Source organism: Mytilus trossulus, chromosome 14 (genome assembly GCF_036588685.1).
Source record: "Mytilus trossulus isolate FHL-02 chromosome 14, PNRI_Mtr1.1.1.hap1, whole genome shotgun sequence".
Taxonomy (NCBI): domain Eukaryota; kingdom Metazoa; phylum Mollusca; class Bivalvia; order Mytilida; family Mytilidae; genus Mytilus; species Mytilus trossulus.
Genome location: NC_086386.1, coordinates 7,648,358 through 7,669,360, shown reverse-complemented (window position 1 = coordinate 7,669,360; position 21,003 = coordinate 7,648,358). Strand labels below are relative to the sequence as shown.

Sequence of the window (21,003 nt, the reverse complement as noted above, 5' to 3'; positions counted from 1 at the left end):
TGGTTAAGTTCAAAGAAAACTTTTAAAACATTTATTTCAAACCGCGTTAAAGAAATTACAGAGGTACCACAAGAGTTGACTTGTCGATACTGTCGAAGTGAGTCAAATCCGGCTGATTTACTGTCAAGAGGGATAACCATAGACAAATTAAAAGACAACCGACTTTGGATGCATTGTCCAGATTGGCTCACAGTAGAAGACAATTGGCCCGAATGGTACACAGATGAAGCCATAGTTTTATCCACTATTGCACAGCAAGAAGTCGGTAGTAGATACCGTACAAGCTACACAGAACAAATTTACAGTAAATCAGCCGGATTTGACAGTGCAGTCAAAGAAAAAATGATTATAGCTATCAGCTTTGAAACATAGTTCACAGTTTTCACTATTAACTACCTTCCAGCGATACAGATTAAGATAAATAGCTAAAATATTATGCAGTAGTTTCCATCTAAACATTTTTAATTATTATCTTTTAAAAAAAGAAAGGTAAAAGCTAAATTTTTCTTAATGAAAAATATAACATTTTCACCTGAAAGTTGTTTTTTCCATGAGCAAAAACCTACTGGACGCTCTTTATTTGACATGATTATAATATATAAATTTCTTTAAACTTAATTTTGTCTAGATTGTAATACAATCCATTACAACACATTTTAATGTCTTGTGTTATGTTGATTGTAGTATGTTTTGATATATTGCTCTTTAATTTTTGGATGCAACTTTTGGGTGAAGCTTTTCAAAGAGAACATAATTCAGCGATCCAATTTTTTTTTCTTTTTAAGTTTATCTAATATTTTATGAGAAATGTCTCTTTAATCATCAATTACATCATAAACAAAAAATATGTTTTTCTTTACCCAATGACTATAATATAAACTTTACCACATATTTTTATATATTAGTTTGTCCATATAACTTGCTTTCTTATATCCCTATAATTATCAGGTACTTTTGTCTTTCCTCCTCTTTTTTTAATCCAACATTTAAAAATTTCAAAGTAAAATGTAGGTAAGTTTTTAAGGTTTTCTAGTGAATTATGAGTATGAAGACCAATTTTAAATATTAAATTAAAAGTAGGTATGATTTTCCAGTTAGCGCAAGTTTCATCAGTTAATCTTTTATTCCAATTATTTTAATAGCCTCAATGTTTGCATCACTATCTGTCATTTTTAATCCCCTTCAATATAAAAAGTAAAAACACCAAAAATACTAAACTCCGAGGAAAATTCAAAAAGAAAAATCAAAAATCAAAAGACAAAATCAAAAGTCCAAACACATTAAACGAATGGATAACAACTGTAAGATTCCTGACTTGGTACAGACATTTTCTAATGTAGAAAATGGTGGATTGAACCTGGTTTTATAGCTAGCTAAGCCTCTCACTTTTATGACAGTCGTATCAAATTCCATTACATTGTCAACGATGAATGAACAAAACAAACATACTCAAAGAGTAAAAATGTCAAAAATAAGGGAACAGCAGTCAATGATGTGTTATCATCTTAATATCACTGTAAAAACAACAAATGTAACGAAGAATCGTTTCTTAATTAGATATAGGAAGATGTGGTGTGAGTGCCAATGAGACAACTCTCCATCCAAATAACAATTTAAAAATTAAACCATTATAGGTTAAAGTACGGCCTTCAACACGGAGCCTTGGCTCACACCGAACAACAAGCTATAAAGGGCCCCAAAATTACTAGTGTAAAACCATTCAAACGGGAAAACCAACGGTCTAATCTATATAAACAAAACGAGAAACGAGAAACACGTATATATTACATAAACAAACGACAACTACTGTACATCAGATTCCTGGTCGTTAAACTTTCTCGCTACCACCCTCCCATTGACTAATAATTTCACTGCTTAGATTTATCAATGAAGCAACGTATGTTATATTGGGAATAACTAGTGTTTTAATTATAGTTATTTGTCCTATCATACTCAATTTTCTTTTCTTCCAATCATTAAGTATCCTTTCTGATTTTTCAAACTGTCTATCTATGTTTAGTGTTTCACATTCTTATTTGTTAAGGTCAAAATAAATGCCAAGACTTTTCACCTTATCTTTCCAATTGATACTTTCAAATTTATCTTTGCAGTGTTTTAGTTTACCTAACCATATACCTTCTGTTTTGATTCTTTTGAGTTTAAGTCCCGAAAAGATCTAAAAGTTTCTATTAAATTAAGTGCATGTTTAATCTTAAAAAGAGAGTTGTATCATCTGCTAGCTGTGAGATTTTTAGGCTGGGAGTTTTTTTTATCAATTTTTATTTGTATCTCTTTCAAATCATTATTAAATCTTATTCTACAAGCCAGTATTTCAACAGCTAAAACAAACAATAACGCGCTTAAATGCATCCTTGTCGAATTCCCCATTGAATCCCAAAGGTTTCAGAAATCCACCCATTATTTAAAATACATCCTTTTATATCAAAATAAAGTGTTTTGACCCACATTTGAAAGATTTATTAAATCCAATTTTTTTTAATGATTCCAGCATGAAGTCCCATTCGAGTTAATCAAACGCTTCAGAAAAGTCAATAAATAGTATAGCTCCATTAATATTAAAATTTTCAGCATAATCTATAATATCTTGAATTTGGCGTACGTTGAGTCCTATATTTTGATTTTTAACGTAATCATTTTGATCTCTATATATAATTAGGGGTAAGATTTTTTTTAGTCTTTGTGCTAAGGTATATTCAATAAAGTAATTGAACGGTAATTATCTAAGGACAAAGAGTAAGTTTTTTTGAAAATCAATGATATTATCCCAATCTTTTTGGTCTCAGATAAAGTTTCATTATCATAACATGTGTTAGAAACATTCAATACAATATGTTTTAAATTTGTCAAAAATTGTCGATAAAACTCTACTGTTAATCCATATTTGCCTTATTTAGTTTCATACTATAAATAGAAGATGTTAGCTCTTCTAAGGTTAATTTACCGTCCACTTGTTTGCCCCCACAAGTATTTAAAGAATGATCAATGGGGATATTTTCTATGTATCTCTTTAACATTTCAGTTTCGGGACATGTACTTTTGTACGGAGATTTATTATACCCTTTACTTACATATAAAATTTTACTTTGATCAACAGAAACCTCATCGGTTTTGGTCATTAATTTATTAATAGATTTTTTAGCCTGTCTATTCTTTTCTAGGGATACAAAGTACTTAGTATTTTTTCCTCTTCCTCTACCCATTTTATTCTTGATCTAACTTGGGCTCCTTTGGCTTTTAAAGAGTATTACTCTTCTAAATCTTTTTCTAAATAATTTATTTGATTAAAAAGTTCATTGTTTTTCCTTTCATGTAATTTGTCTAATCTTTCATTTAAAAGATTTAGTTTGTTTTCCATTATTAAAATATTACTTTTTCTTTCTTTGGCTTTTGATTTACAGTTTTGGATAGAAGACTCTCTTATGTCAGTTTTTAGCAGGTCCCACTGATTAAGTACATTTGTAAGATTAAAATTTGGCTCATACTTTTCAATTAACGTATTTATTAGTTTAATATACTGAGTATCAGTCATTATACTATTATTCATTTTAAAATATCCTTTACCCCGATTGTTTGCATAAATTTCTAATTTAAGCGAAATAGCCAGGTGGTCTGTGAATGAAATTTGTGCAGGCCTGATATCAGCAGATACAGTGTTTATGCGTGCTTGTGTGCATACTATAAAAAATCTATTCTACTAGCTTCATTTGTAGATTTTTTTTCTTTTCCATGTGTATTATTTTTTATCCTTATTTAATTTTCTCCAAATGTCTTATCAATTTATGTGTTTTAATTAATTGTTTTAAACCATTGACTGGCTTATTAAACTTTTTATGTAGTTCATTATTCTTTATTTCTAAAGTTGAGAGTAGATAAATCATATCTCCCCCTACTATTAGAGCACCAAGAGTGTGTTCTTCAATTAATCTACTAATGCTGATGTATTAAACTTAGATATCTTCTTTTACTCATCGGTGAGCTATATTTTTTATTATTGTGTTCAAATAAGCTATAAATTAACTAAATAATTGTAAAATTTAAGCGATTTCTGTAATTAAGTTCTTTTTTTATTTCGATATTACCTTTCTTCTCCTATTAGTTCAACAGAAAAAAAGTACCTTTATAAAAATGTATTCTTCTTTCGGAATCTGATTGTGAGCGTAAATGATCGGTGACCCCTCTTTTTATTTTATTTTTCTAATAAGTGTGGAACAAAACAGAAACTGGGTATAACATAAAGTTCATTTATAAAATTTTTTAGCGAAATCTTATATTAAATAAAAAAAATATATTTAGACCCGTGAGCCCACTTAAGAACACTTGTTACAGAAGTTGAAGCTATACTCAACGACAAACCTTTAACATACGTATCATCCGACCCGTTAGATGAACCGCTCACCCCGTCCGACCTACTTTACGGACGTAGGATAGCATCACTACCTTACCCTACGAATCAGGAATTGGAACATTCACTAAATGATATGACACATAAATCTACGAATAAACTGTTTACAATGAAATAACAGATTATTCAAAGTTTTTGGTAAATGGAAACACGAGTATTTAACAGCTCTACGAGAATACCATCGCAATACAGGCAACAATAAACATCTCATTAGCACTGGAGACGTGATACAAATCTATGAAGATTCACCGAGGATCAAATGGACACTAGCCGTTGTCGAAAAACACACAGTAGAAGGAGACGGACTAGCAAGATCTGCCGTCATACGGACGAAAAATGGACAAACATCGCGTCCGATCACAAAACTGTACCCACTTGAAGTTAGTTTGAATAGCGATAATGACAAAACAGACTGTGCAATTAAAACATGTCGCAAAGCTAAAATGGTTGCCATGGGGAAGATAAAGAAATGGACTTAGTGAATTACACAAAGACTTTGAATGTGTTAATAGCGAGATTCAATTTAGTTTTTCATGGACATTAATCCAGTTGAGAAATGCTTAAAGTTTTCAGTTATTTTATTTTCTTAATGGTTAAATTCAATGTTTTTTTTGTTAATTTCACTTTTGTGCGGCCCCTAGTATATCATAAATACAGCACACTTGACGTTTACTATGTACCGCGCTTTATGTAACGTCACGTCACCTTGACGTTTTACTACGATTTCTAATACATCGATCAAATAGTCAAGACGTCTTTTATTTTTATCACCCACTTTATGATAACTACACTGTCCCATGTTTGGGGAGTGCTCCTAAAAAGTTCACCCGCCATATTCATTATGTGCCGGTCCACAATAAGAAGCATATAGCTCAGTGGTTGTTGGTGGTTCATACTTGTCATATATGTTTTTCGTTAATTGTTTTGGTATACATTATTACTTTTTGTTTTCTAATTTGAATTGTTTAATGATGTCATGTCCGGGTCTTTTATTGCCGCATATATTGTTTGATTTTTTCCCGTTGTTAAAGGCCGCATTGTTGTCGCATATAATTGATTACATTTACTTCGTTTAAACTTTGAAGGATTGATGTCTCATCGGCAATCTAAAACCCATCTCCTTGTTCTTATATAGATATTCTCGGTTTCTGTTTTTTTTACCACACTTGTTTGACAGATGTACGAAACATAGCCATATACTCGTTATACTAATATTTACCCATCATTCCTCCTTTAACTTTCATAAGGATGGTGACGTCGTCATTTGGTTGAATCCGTTTTAATACTGAAGAACAAACTAGTCGACCATAAAACGAAACCATAATATTATTCTTTGCAATTTTCAATGCATCACATATGTCATTGATAAAACTTTCGACACATCTGGTCCTGACAAAAATTACTATTGGTTTCATCTTAGTCATATTGATACGCAAAGGAATTCTGTGCTCCACATTTTCAAAGATGTATTTCTCTGCTGTATTTACGTTTAACAGTGTTTTTTGTTTTGGTTTTTTGAGTAAAGTCCTTTTCGACGTATTTTTTTTCCTGTGATTATTAAACAATGATTCTACCTCTCCTGAGAATTCTTTACTGATATTCACTTCTCTTTGTGAAAGAAAAATGTTGTCTCCAACTAGTTTTGAATGAATAAAAAATCGTGCATGCTGGTCAGTTATTTTCAACTGAAAATAAAGGAAATAATAATATGTGAAATTGTTGAAACAACAAAGAAGACGATGCTCATTATTTTTTCAATTGTTCTTATTTGACAAAATATGTTATGTTACAAACAATTAAAAAGGAACATAACAATGAGTATTTTTTCTAGTATTGTTATTACAGTGTTTTGTAAACAAAATGTTTGTCAATTAATCTAATCATACCCTAGATTGTTACAGGGTATGTCAAGAGAAAAGAGAAGCTAGGAATTTTGATGTTTTTTTTAACAAGCAGTATTTAATGATTACAATTATTATGTTGTTAAAAAAGGAAAAAGAAAAGAAAGTAATTTTTTATACCAACCAGATATCTTTTCATTCATGAAATGAAAAGTTGATGGATGCATGAAGACTGTCAAATTTGTGTTGATTAAAGGACTTAAATATACAGAGAACAGTGATACTACCCGAAAACAATGAATTCAAAGCTTGTCGATTCTATTCAGTACTCGTTGAATCAACCGTCTCAATGAATAGATAGACTAAAGTATATAATGTCCCGAGAAAAAGATAGAAATACATGACCCCATTTATTGTATGAAACTTTGTCATCTAAGTGTTATGTATTTATGTAGTATGTTTAAAAAGAACAGCGGTAGAATCAGAACATTTTAATGCACCAATCGAACACACGGTTGAATTATATATCACTGAAAAGAAAAAACTGTAAAATTCAGATTAATGATGCCGTAATCCTGAGAAGTGGTCGGCGTTTTGCAAAATTAAGGTCACAGGTCAACAGTTATATATTTCCAATACTGTCCTAACTGTTAATTTTGTATTAATTTCAGAAATGAATAGTATATCAAGTAAGCGTAATATTTATGAAGGTTCTATGCATATAGGTTTTTCGTTCATAGAAGTAGTGTAAATTACACAATTCAGAAACAGAATTTAAGTTTCATTGGGATTTTTTTTTTAACAACAATTGATTACCCAATATAAATTTAAACATAATCTTTGGTATGTTTGGCAAATTCAATGTCAATATTTGAGTCAATAGCATGTGTAACAACCTCTCTTCCGGTACAGTTTCATAACAGGACGTATCATTCTCGGGCTTCTTTCGTCAAGGAACCTGTTGCATTCAACAACAAATGCCACTTTAAAATCAACAAATTATTGTAAAGGTGGATCTCTGCGATTGAGATTTTCGCCAATGGCATTTCAGACATGTTTGATAGGGTTTATGTATTGAGACATGCAAGTTCCAAACATAGTGTAAATGGCTTGTTGCTCGGTTAAAAGCCTTTCCCTGTGTGGTCTAGCGTTCTCGTCCATGTACAAGAGTCTTGACAATGTTGATGCAAGTGGGGGGTTATTAAAACAAGGGACTACAATGTTTTAAGGCATCAAATCTCTGTCTGTCCGTTTATGTTACCCATCAGAATTTGCATACCCAGCTTATAACGGTATAAGAAGCAACCCCGTACTGGAATAACACCAGCACTGAATGCAGTCCTTGTGCAAACATTATCTTGGTCATCGGCCGTTTTATTTTCCCGCGAAATTGGTATTATGGGGTCTACTGACAGTAAAAGATACTGATTCCCATCTGACCAATGAGTGTTTTGTCAGCTTTCTATTTTCAAGCATAGAACGTCATTTTCCCATTGAAACCTAACGGTAGAGTGCCTGCCTGTAATTACAGGTCTCTATACACCACGACTGGCTCTTAGGTTGCCTCTATGAAGTCGACGGACCAATGTACGAACACTAATACGACCACCTGGGAAACAGTGTATTTGTTAACGCACAGATGACCTTTAATAAAAGGTTGCTTGACTGCTTTATCGGAGTTCAATCTTTTTGGTCGTAATGATTTTTTTCTTAGTGTATGTTAAAGGTAATTCATAACACCAAACATAAATATTTTTTTCGAAATATTAAAAAAAATATTGCCAATTATATTTCGGTGGTGCTTAACTTTTGGCGGACTGTATATATGTAGCCTGTAGGGAATACCATTTTTTTTAAATTTATTTTTCTAACGTAAAAATTTATGTTTTTTCATAGATAAGCCATTTTGTTCATTTATGACTTTGTTTTGTTACGTTTCAAGTATGGCTTTGAACTTTGGTAATATTTTGTTTTCATAAACAAGAAATCTTAACTCGACTTGTTATTTTGCAGATCTCTAAAGTCAAGAAAAGGAGGATCAAAGTGGATTTCAGTGATTTAAGGTCCACTGGCTATTTGAGTATTTCAATTTAAAACATTCTCAATCATTAAAAACATGTCGAGTTATACATAAAAATCATTAAATAATCATTATTTACAAGGTCAAATTTTCCACGCGTGTCAGACCATTGTACGAACAAAACGCTTGTAATAATGTTAAGTACATGCAAGCCACGCAATTGAAACATGAGTGGCACACATATGTTGCGTTCACATGTGAGTAAAACGTGTCAGACAAAACACGTGTTTCACGCTTGAAAACACAAGTGACTTACGCGATATACACATTTGCAGAGCATATATTTGAAAATTCATGATGATGACTCAAATGTATAAGCATACATTTTAATAAAGAAATTGTTGATGTAAATATCAAACAAAATATTTCACGTAGAACATGTCAAACTGTAATTCCTTAGGATAACTTTATGATATCTCACTATGCACATGGTAGCTAACATGAATATATCGAAATACCCCATCTAAATTTAGTTTTTATAATTGTGTTAAAGGTGGCAATGCTGCTGCAGCCAGATTATTCAAAAAAAAAATGCACGTGGATATCCACAAATCTTTCCGTGCAATGCCAGAAAATGACAAACCTGTTCTAGATTATCTTCTGATAATACTATAAGGTCAACAGTGAACGGAAGAACTTTTTCGCATTCATTTTCCTGTGAAATAACATGAAGAACCCAAAGCCTCATTTATCTGGTTACATCAACAAAGCCCAAGTGTGGTATACAATATGTAGGACAAACAGGACGGGAGTTTTTTTTAAACGAACACAGGAACATCTATACCGCTTCCGAAAACCTAAGAAATTCAAAAGCATAATTCATCAACATTTAGGTAAACACAACCACAATATTAAATTTATTAGATTTCAACCTCTCGAAACGGTATAGAAACAACAAGGGCAGTCGCATAAACAATTTAAAGATTCCCGTAAAATTATCGAACTGTCTTGGATTAAACGACTTCAAACAGCTTATCCCCTGGGTCTAAATGACAATGTACTTGGACAAGGGAACATATCTACTACTTCTTCTATTGATATCATGAATATTATTGATAAAAAACAACGAAATAATAGGTCTGATGGGAAACTGATCGATCGAAATCAACGAGTTAAACATCGTATAAATTATACACTTGATAATCTCCTTTCTATAGTTAACAAGAATGTGTCCTCAGTACACGAATGCCCCACTCGCACTATCACTTCCCATGTTCAGTGGACCGTGAAATTGGGGTAAAAACTCTAATTTGGCATTAAAATTAGAAAGATCATATCATAGGGAACATGTGTACTAAGTTTGAAGTCGATTGGACTTCAACTTCATCAAAAACTACCTTGACCAAAAACTTTAACCTGGAGCGGGACAGACGGACGAACGGACAGACAGATCAGAAAACATAATGCCCCTCTACTATCGTAGGTGGGGCATAACAATAATGGTAGGCATCAATTATCATGTAAACTGGGTCAAATACCCATTAGTAAATTACACGATATTTTCAAAGAGTGTGAGACCATTTCATTCTTCAGCCCACTGTATAAATATTCTAGTATAATTACAGCATTTTGCCACCATAGGCTGTTCCCACGTATCGACACACCTGAAGATCATAAACGTCATTTTTTGAAAAATTAAATATATTAGCAGAAGTATTGATTTTATTAACTTATCTAGTATATTTAATTACTCTACCGTTCAAAACTTTTTACCTCCCTATTTTGATAATATAGAAACCACCTATAATTTCATACACATACAAAAAAACCAGCAGAATTTTAATTTTTAATTATACGTCGGTTACATCAGACGTGAATATAGATAGTAATACTCCCTTAACTTGAAACTGTGAATCGTCGAAGATTAGATATGTTCCCTATGGTCATGTTATTACAGGGGACCTCAATATCGTCCAGGACAGAGAGGTTAAACACTTTTTGAAAACAGGACCAACATATCGTCCTCCATCTAAGTCACCAAAGATGCTCTTTCCTCATTTTGTAAAAAATGGCGTAAACGGGAAAAATCTGATAAAAACTCTTGATTCTTATTTAAATAAATGTGATAATGTGGTAGATAAGAGAACATCACATTTTCAAAATAATTTAGAAGTTAATACTAGAGTACATAATGCACCTATTTCCAGAATAAGAAATAAACTTCAAATACTTTCAAAGCGGTTTGTGTTTGTACCGGCCGACAAAGCAGCCAACAATGTGGTTGTGGTATGACAAAAATACTACACGGACGTTCTTAAGAATGAAATTTTAAATTCATCTACATTCAAGATCATCCGCTTCACAGAGAGTCATATAGTAAACAAGCATATCACAACCACATCAAAGCTTGAAGCTTCTTCTGAACATTTGAAGGTCCCTACTATGTACTGGCTACCTAAACTACACAAAAAAACTTTTAAATATCGTTTCATCTCGGCCTCTAGTAAGTGTTCTACAACTAATCTGTCAGTGCTCTTAACTAGTTCATTAACTACTATTTTAAAAAGAGCTTATCATAAAATATTGTAATAAAACATATGAACATAGTGGTATAAACCATTTTTGGAGTGTAAAAAAAATCTTTGGATGTTTTATATAAATTACGGGATTTCGATGGTCCTTTTGATTCTTTTAATAGTTTTGATTTTTTTACTCTTTACACTACACTTCCACACTATCTTATTAAACAACAGTTTTCCTATTTAATTAAATGGTTTTTTGGTAAAGCTGAATGTAGATATATTTGCTGCAACTCATTTAAAGCCTTCTTCTCTAATGTGAAAGGCAACTATGCTAGATATACTTACTGGAGGTGTGATGAGATGATTGAAGCTGTTAATTTTCTCCTTGATAATATTTACGTACGTTTCGGCAACAAAATTTATCGAAATGTTGTAGGTATCCCTATGGGCACTAATTGTGTCCCTTTAATAGCAGACTTGTTTTTGTACTGTTACGAGTTACAGTTTATGACTCAACTCAGTAAAGACCCGTCTTAATTGCATTTAATTGATAAATTCAACAACACTGACCGTTATCTTGATGATATTTTTTCGTTAAATAATCAAGAATATTCTCAATATACTGCTGAAATTTACCCCAAGGAACTTACTTGAAATAAATCAAATGTATTCAAAAATAACTGTCCTTTTCTGGATTTAGATATTTCGGTTTTAAACGGGAAACTACACACTAAAATTTACGACAAAAGAGACGATTTTTCGTTCCCTTTGCCTTTTGTTAATTTTCCATTTTTAGATGGTGATGTTCCGTTGGCACAATCTTACGGTGTTTATATTTCACAACTTGTTCGCTTTTCCCGTGTCTGTTGTGCCCTTTTTGATTTTAACGAACGCAACTTATGTATTACTGGTAAATTATCAAACCAGGGATATCGTTACCATAAATTACTTAAAACCTTTACTTAATTTTTCCATAGATATAAAGATTTGGTTTTGAAGTTTGGTTGTACCTGTAGAAAACTTATTTTAAACGGGATAGCACATCCTCATTTTTACGGAAATTTTGTTAACCGTGCCCGGAAATTTAGAAAGGATCCATGTAAACTTGTTGCTCCTTTAAATAAACTTATTCTGAAAGGTTACCTTTTCAACACTGTAATACGATCATTGAATATTGTTTTTATTGGTATAAATATTGATTTTGTTATCAGTAGATTAAAAGCTAACTAAATATTAAAAGTATGTTATATACATATACATTTTCATGGATCTACAATCTGACGATACCTGTTAATTGGCATTACACACGGTCATGTTCTTCTCTGGCTGTTTATGACGTCTTTACACTAAATCCATTGTGTGTTGGATGTGTACGGATTGAGTGTTTAGTCTTAGAGGCATGATTTTTTATTAGTTGTTAGTGGCTTTGAACTAGCTGTCAGATAACTGCGACTACTCTCAGATCTGTTCATTGTGTCTTTTTGTGTCGGGATGTATAAGTACCCTGCCACGTCCACTTGTATTTTTTGTCTATCTGATGAGTTCAGCCTTTTTCAACTGATTTTTACAGTTTGTTCTTATGTTGTACTGTTATACCACTGTACCAGGTTAGGAGGAGGGTTGGGATCCCGCTAACATGTTTAACCCCGCCACATTATTTATGTATGTGCCTGTCCCAAGTCAGGAGCCTGTAATTCAGTGGTTGTCGTTTGTTTATGTGTTACATATTTGTTTTTCGTTCATTTTTTACATAAATGAGGCCGTTAGTTTTCTCGTTTGAATTGTTTTACATTGTCTTATCGGGACCTTTCATAGCTGACTATGCGGTATGGACTTTGCTCATTGTTGAAGGCGGTACGGTGACCTATAGTTGTTAATGTTTGTGTCATTTTTGTCTTTTGTGGATAGTTGTCTCATCGGCAATCATACCATATCTTCTTTTTTAAATTAATAAACTAGCAGGCTGAGTAACTAATTTGTCTGGAAAAAAGGAAATGATACCAAAACAGAGGCGAAAGAATATTTTACCTCGCATTAATAAGTCGAAAATAAAGTGACAACGCCATTGCTAAAAAGGAAAAAGACGAACAGAAAAATATTAATACATAAAGTAAAACATAAAAACTTAAGACTTAGCAACACGAACCCCTCCAAAAACTCTAGAAAGGTAAGCTAACCCATCTCCACGTCTGGCACCAGTCGTGTTGCTTATGTTATATGTCGTACGAACCCGGCGAAAAGGGTCATAATTGGGGTATGGGGACGGGGTTGTATTAACGACTTTGGAACATATCTGCTTTCATCTGTGAATCGGATATTTCATAATGATAACTTAGAGCTAGCTTTATCAGTTAATCCCGATTCCAATGCAAGTGAAAAAATTACAGTGATGTTTTGTTTTGTTTTGTTTTTCTTTATTTTATTGTTTATTTTTTAATTAAATTTGTACTGAATCGAAAATGTGTAGACTATGTACGGTATGTATTATCAACTACACATTTTATTTATCTGTGCCTTAGTAATTTGCTTTTAAACCTACACAAAACGTTTTTGCTAATGTCTTTGTCAATTTACAATAAACTATATAACCTTTGCTGTTGGCTTCACTGTTAGATTATTTTAAATTCAGAAAAGAAATGTTTGTATGAATTTGTAAAACAAATTGGAAAATGGAAATGTGGAATGTGCCAAAGAGACAACAAGCCGACCATAGAGCAGACAACAGCAGAAGGCCACCAACAGGTCTCCAATGCAACGAGAAATTCCCGCACCCGGAGGTGTCCTTCAGCTGGCCCCTAAAATATATACTAGGTAAGTGGTAATAAACGCCATACTTAACTCCAAATTGTACACAAAAAACTAAAAGTTAAAATAATACAAGACTAACAAAGGCCAGAGGCTCCTCACTTGGGATAGGGAAAAAAAATACAACATGTTTGTGAGATATCAACCCTCCTCTATACCTCTAGCCAATGCAGAATAGTAAATGCATAACAATACGCACATTAAAATTCAGTTCAAGAGAAGTCCGAGTCTGATGTCAGAAGATGTAACCACAGAAAATAAACAAAATGACAATAATATATAAATAACATCAGACTACTAGCAGTTAACTGACAGGCCAGCTCATGACTTCAACCAAACTGATTGAAAAATGATGTCTTCATCATATGCATATCAGTCACAATCCTCCCCGTGATAACTTAGAGCTAGCTTTATCAGTTAATCCCGATTCCAATGCAAGTGAAAAAATTACAGTGATGTTTTGTTTTGTTTTGTTTTTCTTTATTTTATTGTTTATTTTTTAATTGAATTTGTACTGAATCGAAAATGTGTAGACTATGTACGGTATGTATTATCAACTACACATTTTATTTATCTGTGCCTTAGTAATTTGCTTTTAAACCTACACAAAACGTTTTTGCTAATGTCATTGTCAATTTACAATAAACTATATAACCTTTGCTGTTGGCTTCACTGTTAGATTATTTTAAATTCAGAAAAGAAATGTTTGTATGAATTTGTAAAACAAATTGGAAAATGGAAATGTGGAATGTGCCAAAGAGACAACAAGCCGACCATAGAGCAGACAACAGCAGAAGGCCACCAACAGGTCTCCAATGCAACGAGAAATCACCGCACCCGGAGGTGTCCTTCAGCTGGCCCCTAAAATATATACTAGGTAAGTGGTAATAAACGCCATACTTAACTCCAAATTGTACACAAAAAACTAAAAGTTAAAATAATACAAGACTAACAAAGGCCAGAGGCTCCTCACTTGGGATAGGGAAAAAAAATACAACATGTTTGTGAGATATCAACCCTCCTCTATACCTCTAGCCAATGCAGAATAGTAAATGCATAACAATACGCACATTAAAATTCAGTTCAAGAGAAGTCCGAGTCTGATGTCAGAAGATGTAACCACAGAAAATAAACAAAATGACAATAATATATAAATAACATCAGACTACTAGCAGTTAACTGACAGGCCAGCTCATGACTTCAACCAAACTGATTGAAAAATGATGTCTTCATCATATGCATATCAGTCACAATCCTCCCCGTGATAACTTAGAGCTAGCTTTATCAGTTAATCCCGATTCCAATGCAAGTGAAAAAATTACAGTGATGTTTTGTTTTGTTTTGTTTTTCTTTATTTTATTGTTTATTTTTTAATTGAATTTGTACTGAATCGAAAATGTGTAGACTATGTACGGTATGTATTATCAACTACACATTTTATTTATCTGTGCCTTAGTAATTTGCTTTTAAACCTACACAAAACGTTTTTGCTAATGTCATTGTCAATTTACAATAAACTATATAACCTTTGCTGTTGGCTTCACTGTTAGATTATTTTAAATTCAGAAAAGAAATGTTTGTATGAATTTGTAAAACAAATTGGAAAATGGAAATGTGGAATGTGCCAAAGAGACAACAAGCCGACCATAGAGCAGACAACAGCAGAAGGCCACCAACAGGTCTCCAATGCAACGAGAAATCACCGCACCCGGAGGTGTCCTTCAGCTGGCCCCTAAAATATATACTAGGTAAGTGGTAATAAACGCCATACTTAACTCCAAATTGTACACAAAAAACTAAAAGTTAAAATAATACAAGACTAACAAAGGCCAGAGGCTCCTCACTTGGGATAGGGAAAAAAAATACAACATGTTTGTGAGATATCAACCCTCCTCTATACCTCTAGCCAATGCAGAATAGTAAATGCATAACAATACGCACATTAAAATTCAGTTCAAGAGAAGTCCGAGTCTGATGTCAGAAGATGTAACCACAGAAAATAAACAAAATGACAATAATATATAAATAACATCAGACTACTAGCAGTTAACTGACAGGCCAGCTCATGACTTCAACCAAACTGATTGAAAAATGATGTCTTCATCATATGCATATCAGTCACAATCCTCCCCGTGAGAGGTGTAGTATCATACCATCATAACATAGATGAGAACAACTGTAAGTCATTTGTGCTCAATCTTAATCATACCTCGTCGTAAATTCGGAATAACATCTTTGTGAGTCAATGAGATTTAATTTTACTTAACTTACCAAAACATTTGTTCGTTTATGTTTCATTTTGGTAGTATTTGCACATAACTGGCTACAAGTCTTTTTATTCATAGAATCAATCCATTTTATTTTCCCTCTTCTTTTACGCTGCATCGGCATAACACTTAGTATACATCCTGGATCATCCCAAAATCTATTTACCGTCTTCTTATATACTTCGTAAGTATATGTTTTCTGGTCGGGATAATTCATAATTGGTAGTTCACCCACAGTCTGTTATTTAAATAGAGAAAGTCAATATGAAAGAAGATATACACATTTTTTTAAACGAAATTTGGTAGTTCAAGAAATTTTATTTTCTTGGTTAGGTGTTTGAACACATTTCTATGTAAAAATAAAAAAAGGTTCGAAATCAGTTATATCAGTGATAAAGTAATTTCAGCTGTGTCCTAAACATGCTAACATATGAAAATATATAACTTTTTCAGACTGAGGGATAAATGACAAGCAATAATTTCTGAAAACTTGTTTAGGACATATTAAACATATGCAAACATTCCGCGAGAAACTGTCTCGTTTTCGATTTTTGCAGTCAGTGAACAAGTGTAATGCTGACCGAGTTCTTTCAATAGTAAAATACAGAGTCTTAAAATAATTTGCAAACTTTTCCTTTAGAAGCTTATATGGCTCTTCAAGGTTCTGTTTAAGTTTGGTAAGAACCCTAGTAAAACATGAACCGTCAAAATGTTAACTGCAGTCCATCTGTTAAACAAATCAACTTTTAAAGTTTACTATAGTTTTCATAACCTGAAATCCCCGTAGCTTTTTGTTCGGGGAAAGTAAGTGTTGGTAAGTCATTGGTGTTTGTGTTGTGTTACAAATATCTCCATTGATTACTATTCATATATGTAAGTGAAAAGTTAGATCACAAAAATACTGAACTCCGAGGAAAATTAAAAACCAAAAGTCCATAACTAAATGGTAAAATCAAAAGCCCAAACACATCAAACGAATGGATTACAACTGTAATATTCCTGACTTAGAACACGCATTTCTAATGTAGAAAATTGTGGATTATACTTGTTTTATAGCTACATGTAGCTAAACCTCTCATTTGTATGACAGTCATATAAAATTTTGACAATGTTTGAACAAAACATACAGGCATTATAAGTAAAAATGTCAAAAATAGTTGTGCAGCAGTAAAATTGTTTTATGATATAAAATAAGGCTTAACAATAAAGGTAATACTTTACAAAGAATATAAAAGAACTCTATAAAACGTTTTTAAGATGATCAACAAATCAATCAGAATATAGAACCTATACTTTAAGACCATCGTATATTATTCGTGAAGTTGATATCTTAAAGGTCTTGGAGTCTTTACATTACCTTTTCTTTAGAAAAAGGGAAGATATGTTCTTTCAAATAACACTGGTTCATCAATTACACATTTGAAATTGTAAGGGGTCAGATTGTTGATCAAGAAGCAAAATACCGAACATGCAAAATATTTAAAACATATGTAGTGAATAGGGTTAACCTTTTGATTATTTGCGAAAAAATATACTGTAGACCACGAAGATATTCTACTATATTAGAGAAAACATTCAAACACGAAACAACATTTAAGATAAATATAGATTTTTTTGCTGGTATAATCAACGTAGGTTTTATGAATGTTTAGACTATATTTACCATATGGGTAGAATCTCAGAATTGCAATTTACATCAGTCCATCCATATAACTAAACGTACAGTTATATACGTATCACGTTAGGTTAAAATAGTCAAATAGTATCAATTTAGACTACAGATCGTTAGTGAACATATTTAAAAAAAAATCGAACTGTTAGCTTCTAATAAAAACCCAATGTTTACTATATACAATGGCTTTGCAATTTACAAACGAATCTCTGAAAGTTTACAATTTTGTGGATTTTTTTCAATGAAATATCAAACTATAAATGTGCCTGTTACAAATGTAAGTTGATAAGTTCAGGAGTTCAATGAAAATGTATTCAAGAAAAACGTATTATTATTATTAATTATGAAATAACAAAAGTATTGTAAGGCCTAAAATCACTTACAAGTTGTAAGTCGTTCAAGAATTACACAGGAAAGCGTTTCTTCTATCCAGTTTGTTCAACTGAGTTCTATAAGTGTACATCAATTATAATAAATACTAGAGAGGAAGCATGTAAAAATGAATTTGTTATCAGTAATACTAAACGATACCTTGCATAAGATAGAATAAAACTATATTTTCTATGACACAAAATGCAGGAATCAATCGTTTAATCAAGTGCAATTAACACACTATATGCGTAGCAATAAATTAAATATAAATGAATAGTGTATAGGAGGGAAATCCTTCTGCCTATTCCCCCTCCCCAAGAATATCAAATTTTCGTCCGGATTGTGACCTGATATGAAATCTTTCTTATCTTTGAATTACAGATTGTCACTCTGCAACAATACAAGGCAAATTTCAAAATATAAACATTGAAAATAAATATTTGAACATGATTTTTAGTTTTGAATGCCTTTTAAAGACATTTGTTCAGCAAGGTTGATTTTGTGGCGAAAATCACGAATGGCTGCCGTGTGTATATCTTTTTGTATGGGTGTGCAAATATCAGATTTTTACATTTGTATGCGGCGATGATAAGCGATTTTATATTTCACTATACGAACCTATTAAATCATATAAAACACGCCTTTAAATATATATAAACAGCTTCAACAATCTTGTTGGTAATCAGATATACAATTTCAATTCATCTAAAAATAACTTCCTTGTAGACAGTAAATTTTCAATTCTATATCGAGGCAAAAGTTCAGATCAATACAAGGTTATAATATGACTGATTACGAATAGAATCACGTGATGATATAGGCTCAAATATATCAAATCTTATAAAACATAAGACAAGCGTTGAAAAGGGGATCAAACTAAAAAGAGCCTAAAGAATTGCCAAATTCGTACAAAGAATCAGATCTTTTCATGATAAAGATATATTGTTTAATTAAATTTTCGAAATTTGTAAAACAGCAGATTTCAACTAAACAATATCTGTATTTTTTTGCCAGTACCGATGCAACGGTTACTGGGCATGTCTACCATCGGAGACTAACATAATCGGGTTTAAATGTAGATATATAGACCTAGTGGTGGTACTCACATAAGTGGAACCAATTTTTATGAACATATCCCAAAAAAAATGTTTCTTCAACTATATATGAACGAGGCCAAATTATTTGGAACATTTGAATCAAATACAAAAGTTTAAGAGCAGACTGAAGTAACGACATATACAAACCATCCAAGTAGACCTACAAACCTCATTATCTGGATAACAGTTAGATGCATTGTCTTTTGCTGAATAATGTTTGCAGTGTTCCATTATTTTTATGAATAAAATAAAGCATTGATACAAACATTAAACATGAATATCTGCTCAACTGCTAAGAAAACTTTATGTTTTAATTATTTTTTTGTTTGACAAAACAAAACTGACAATTTAGGAAGAACAATTACTTGCAGTTGGCAGTCAAAAGTTACTAGGTCCATAACAACTGCATCTGTATAAAGTTGTAATACATCTGCTAAAAGTCTTTTATAAAAAAACAAGTTGTAGTTAAAACACAGTTTCATAAGCTTGAGCAAAATAGGTAAATCAACTGATAAGCCTTTCACATTTGGCTTTGTAATGTTGCTTGTTTTTGTATAATGCGTTGTAATGCTTTGTCTTGCTCTATCAGCAGTTTCTTAATTACATTAGTTAATAATGTTAATTGTAGCACAATTATAGGTTAAAATTACTTAATTACATTTGATGGATACTAGTAGCTTCAATGTGAAAAATATGTTACCGTTTCTGTTGTTGTTTTCTTAAAATCATATTGTGGCAATTAAGCTGAACGATACTTTCACTGATTCTGATTCAAATGTGAAGTATTGATCCTTAACAAATCCAATAATACACTCGATATTCCAAACATAAATGAAATATACCTTTAAAGTTAATAAAATACTTACTGTAGATAGTTTGCTACATGTATGATATTGTAGATTACTTCAGTTTGCCAAAGGTTATACACAGTCAATACCGCACTTGTTCTTACATAAGCGTATTGTTCAAATTTCAAAGTAAGATAAACAACATGATTTCAAATTTGCCTATACAAACTTCCATTTCACTGCTAAATCATATGACGTGCATATTACACAACTTGTATGGTTTTCAGAATATTTCCTCGTGTAGCTTCCTTTAATACACAAATAATTACTATAGGCTTGCGGATGTTGTTATCGTAACCAGCTTCCTTTATTATAGGTCACAGTTTTCCATGCTCAACACATTGCGCTATACTTGTGCTTTGTAATTCTGTATTTCCGTTAACATGGTAAATATTCACTATTTATTGATAGAAATTTACCGGGAATGATATTGGGTACTTTACTCTTTCTTAATTGGGTCGTCTTAGACACATAGAGGGAGGTAATCTGTGTGGACAGGCTGATCTTCATTTTTAATTGTTTTCAAATGTCCGTATTTTACTCATAAATTAACAAGATTGTTTTCATGTGGAAACCCTATTTGTTTGAATATCTAACTAAAGATATTTGAATTCACAGCAAAACTTGGTATATATCAAATACAACATTCATGACAGATGAAATTTTTGGATAATCAACCCGTCTTTATCTGTACAACAGTGAAAATCCAGTGAAAAATCAAGTTTTTGTCGATGTTCTATGTATATAAATAAGAGCTTTCTAAAAAAATAGGTATAAAGTGTGTCTTTTACGCATAAACTGTCTTTATAGAATTATGGAGAATAAAGATTAAAACTGTCACTTTGTTTTTTTATTTTGCCATGTGATTATGGACTTTCCAAATTGATTTTCCTCTGAGTTCAGTATTTTTGTGATTTTACTTTTTTCGTACATTATATTGACAACATCACGAATGGATTGATCTATACGATGTGTCCGTGTCTAAACTAAGTAACGATATTTTTACCTAGTCTTTAATTGCCGTTTATAATTCACTTCATCTGATTTGCTAAGTACCGAACGTGACATATTACAGAAAATGACTGTGTTGTCGAATGTGAATCAGCATTGATAATAGACGTATCGCGGTCTTTTTA

At 32.0% G+C, this 21,003-nt stretch overlaps 1 protein-coding gene across 1 annotated transcript; it reads right to left on the bottom strand.

Moving 5' to 3' along the window:
* Positions 1-5,631: 5,631 nt before the first annotated feature.
* Positions 5,632-19,250, bottom strand: LOC134696974 (uncharacterized). Its single transcript, XM_063558942.1, has 3 exons — positions 19,188-19,250; positions 15,883-16,116; positions 5,632-6,108 (listed from the first exon to the last, which is right to left on the bottom strand). Exons 1-3 carry the CDS (start codon positions 19,248-19,250, stop codon positions 5,632-5,634), a joined length of 774 nt encoding a protein of 257 aa, XP_063415012.1.
* Between the last annotated feature and the right edge of the window lie 1,753 nt (positions 19,251-21,003).

Excerpts from the sequence above, each read along its gene's own strand:
- LOC134696974 (XM_063558942.1), bottom strand. The coding sequence starts at position 19,250 with ATGGAACACTGCAAACATTATTCAGCAAAAGACAATGCATCTAACTGT. Across the intron at positions 16,117-19,187 it reads ACTGTTATCCAGATAATGAG|ACTGTGGGTGAACTACCAAT; the intron begins GTTTGTAGGTCT and ends TTTAAATAACAG. Across the intron at positions 6,109-15,882 it reads ATAAACGAACAAATGTTTTG|TTGAAAATAACTGACCAGCA; the intron begins GTAAGTTAAGTA and ends CTTTATTTTCAG.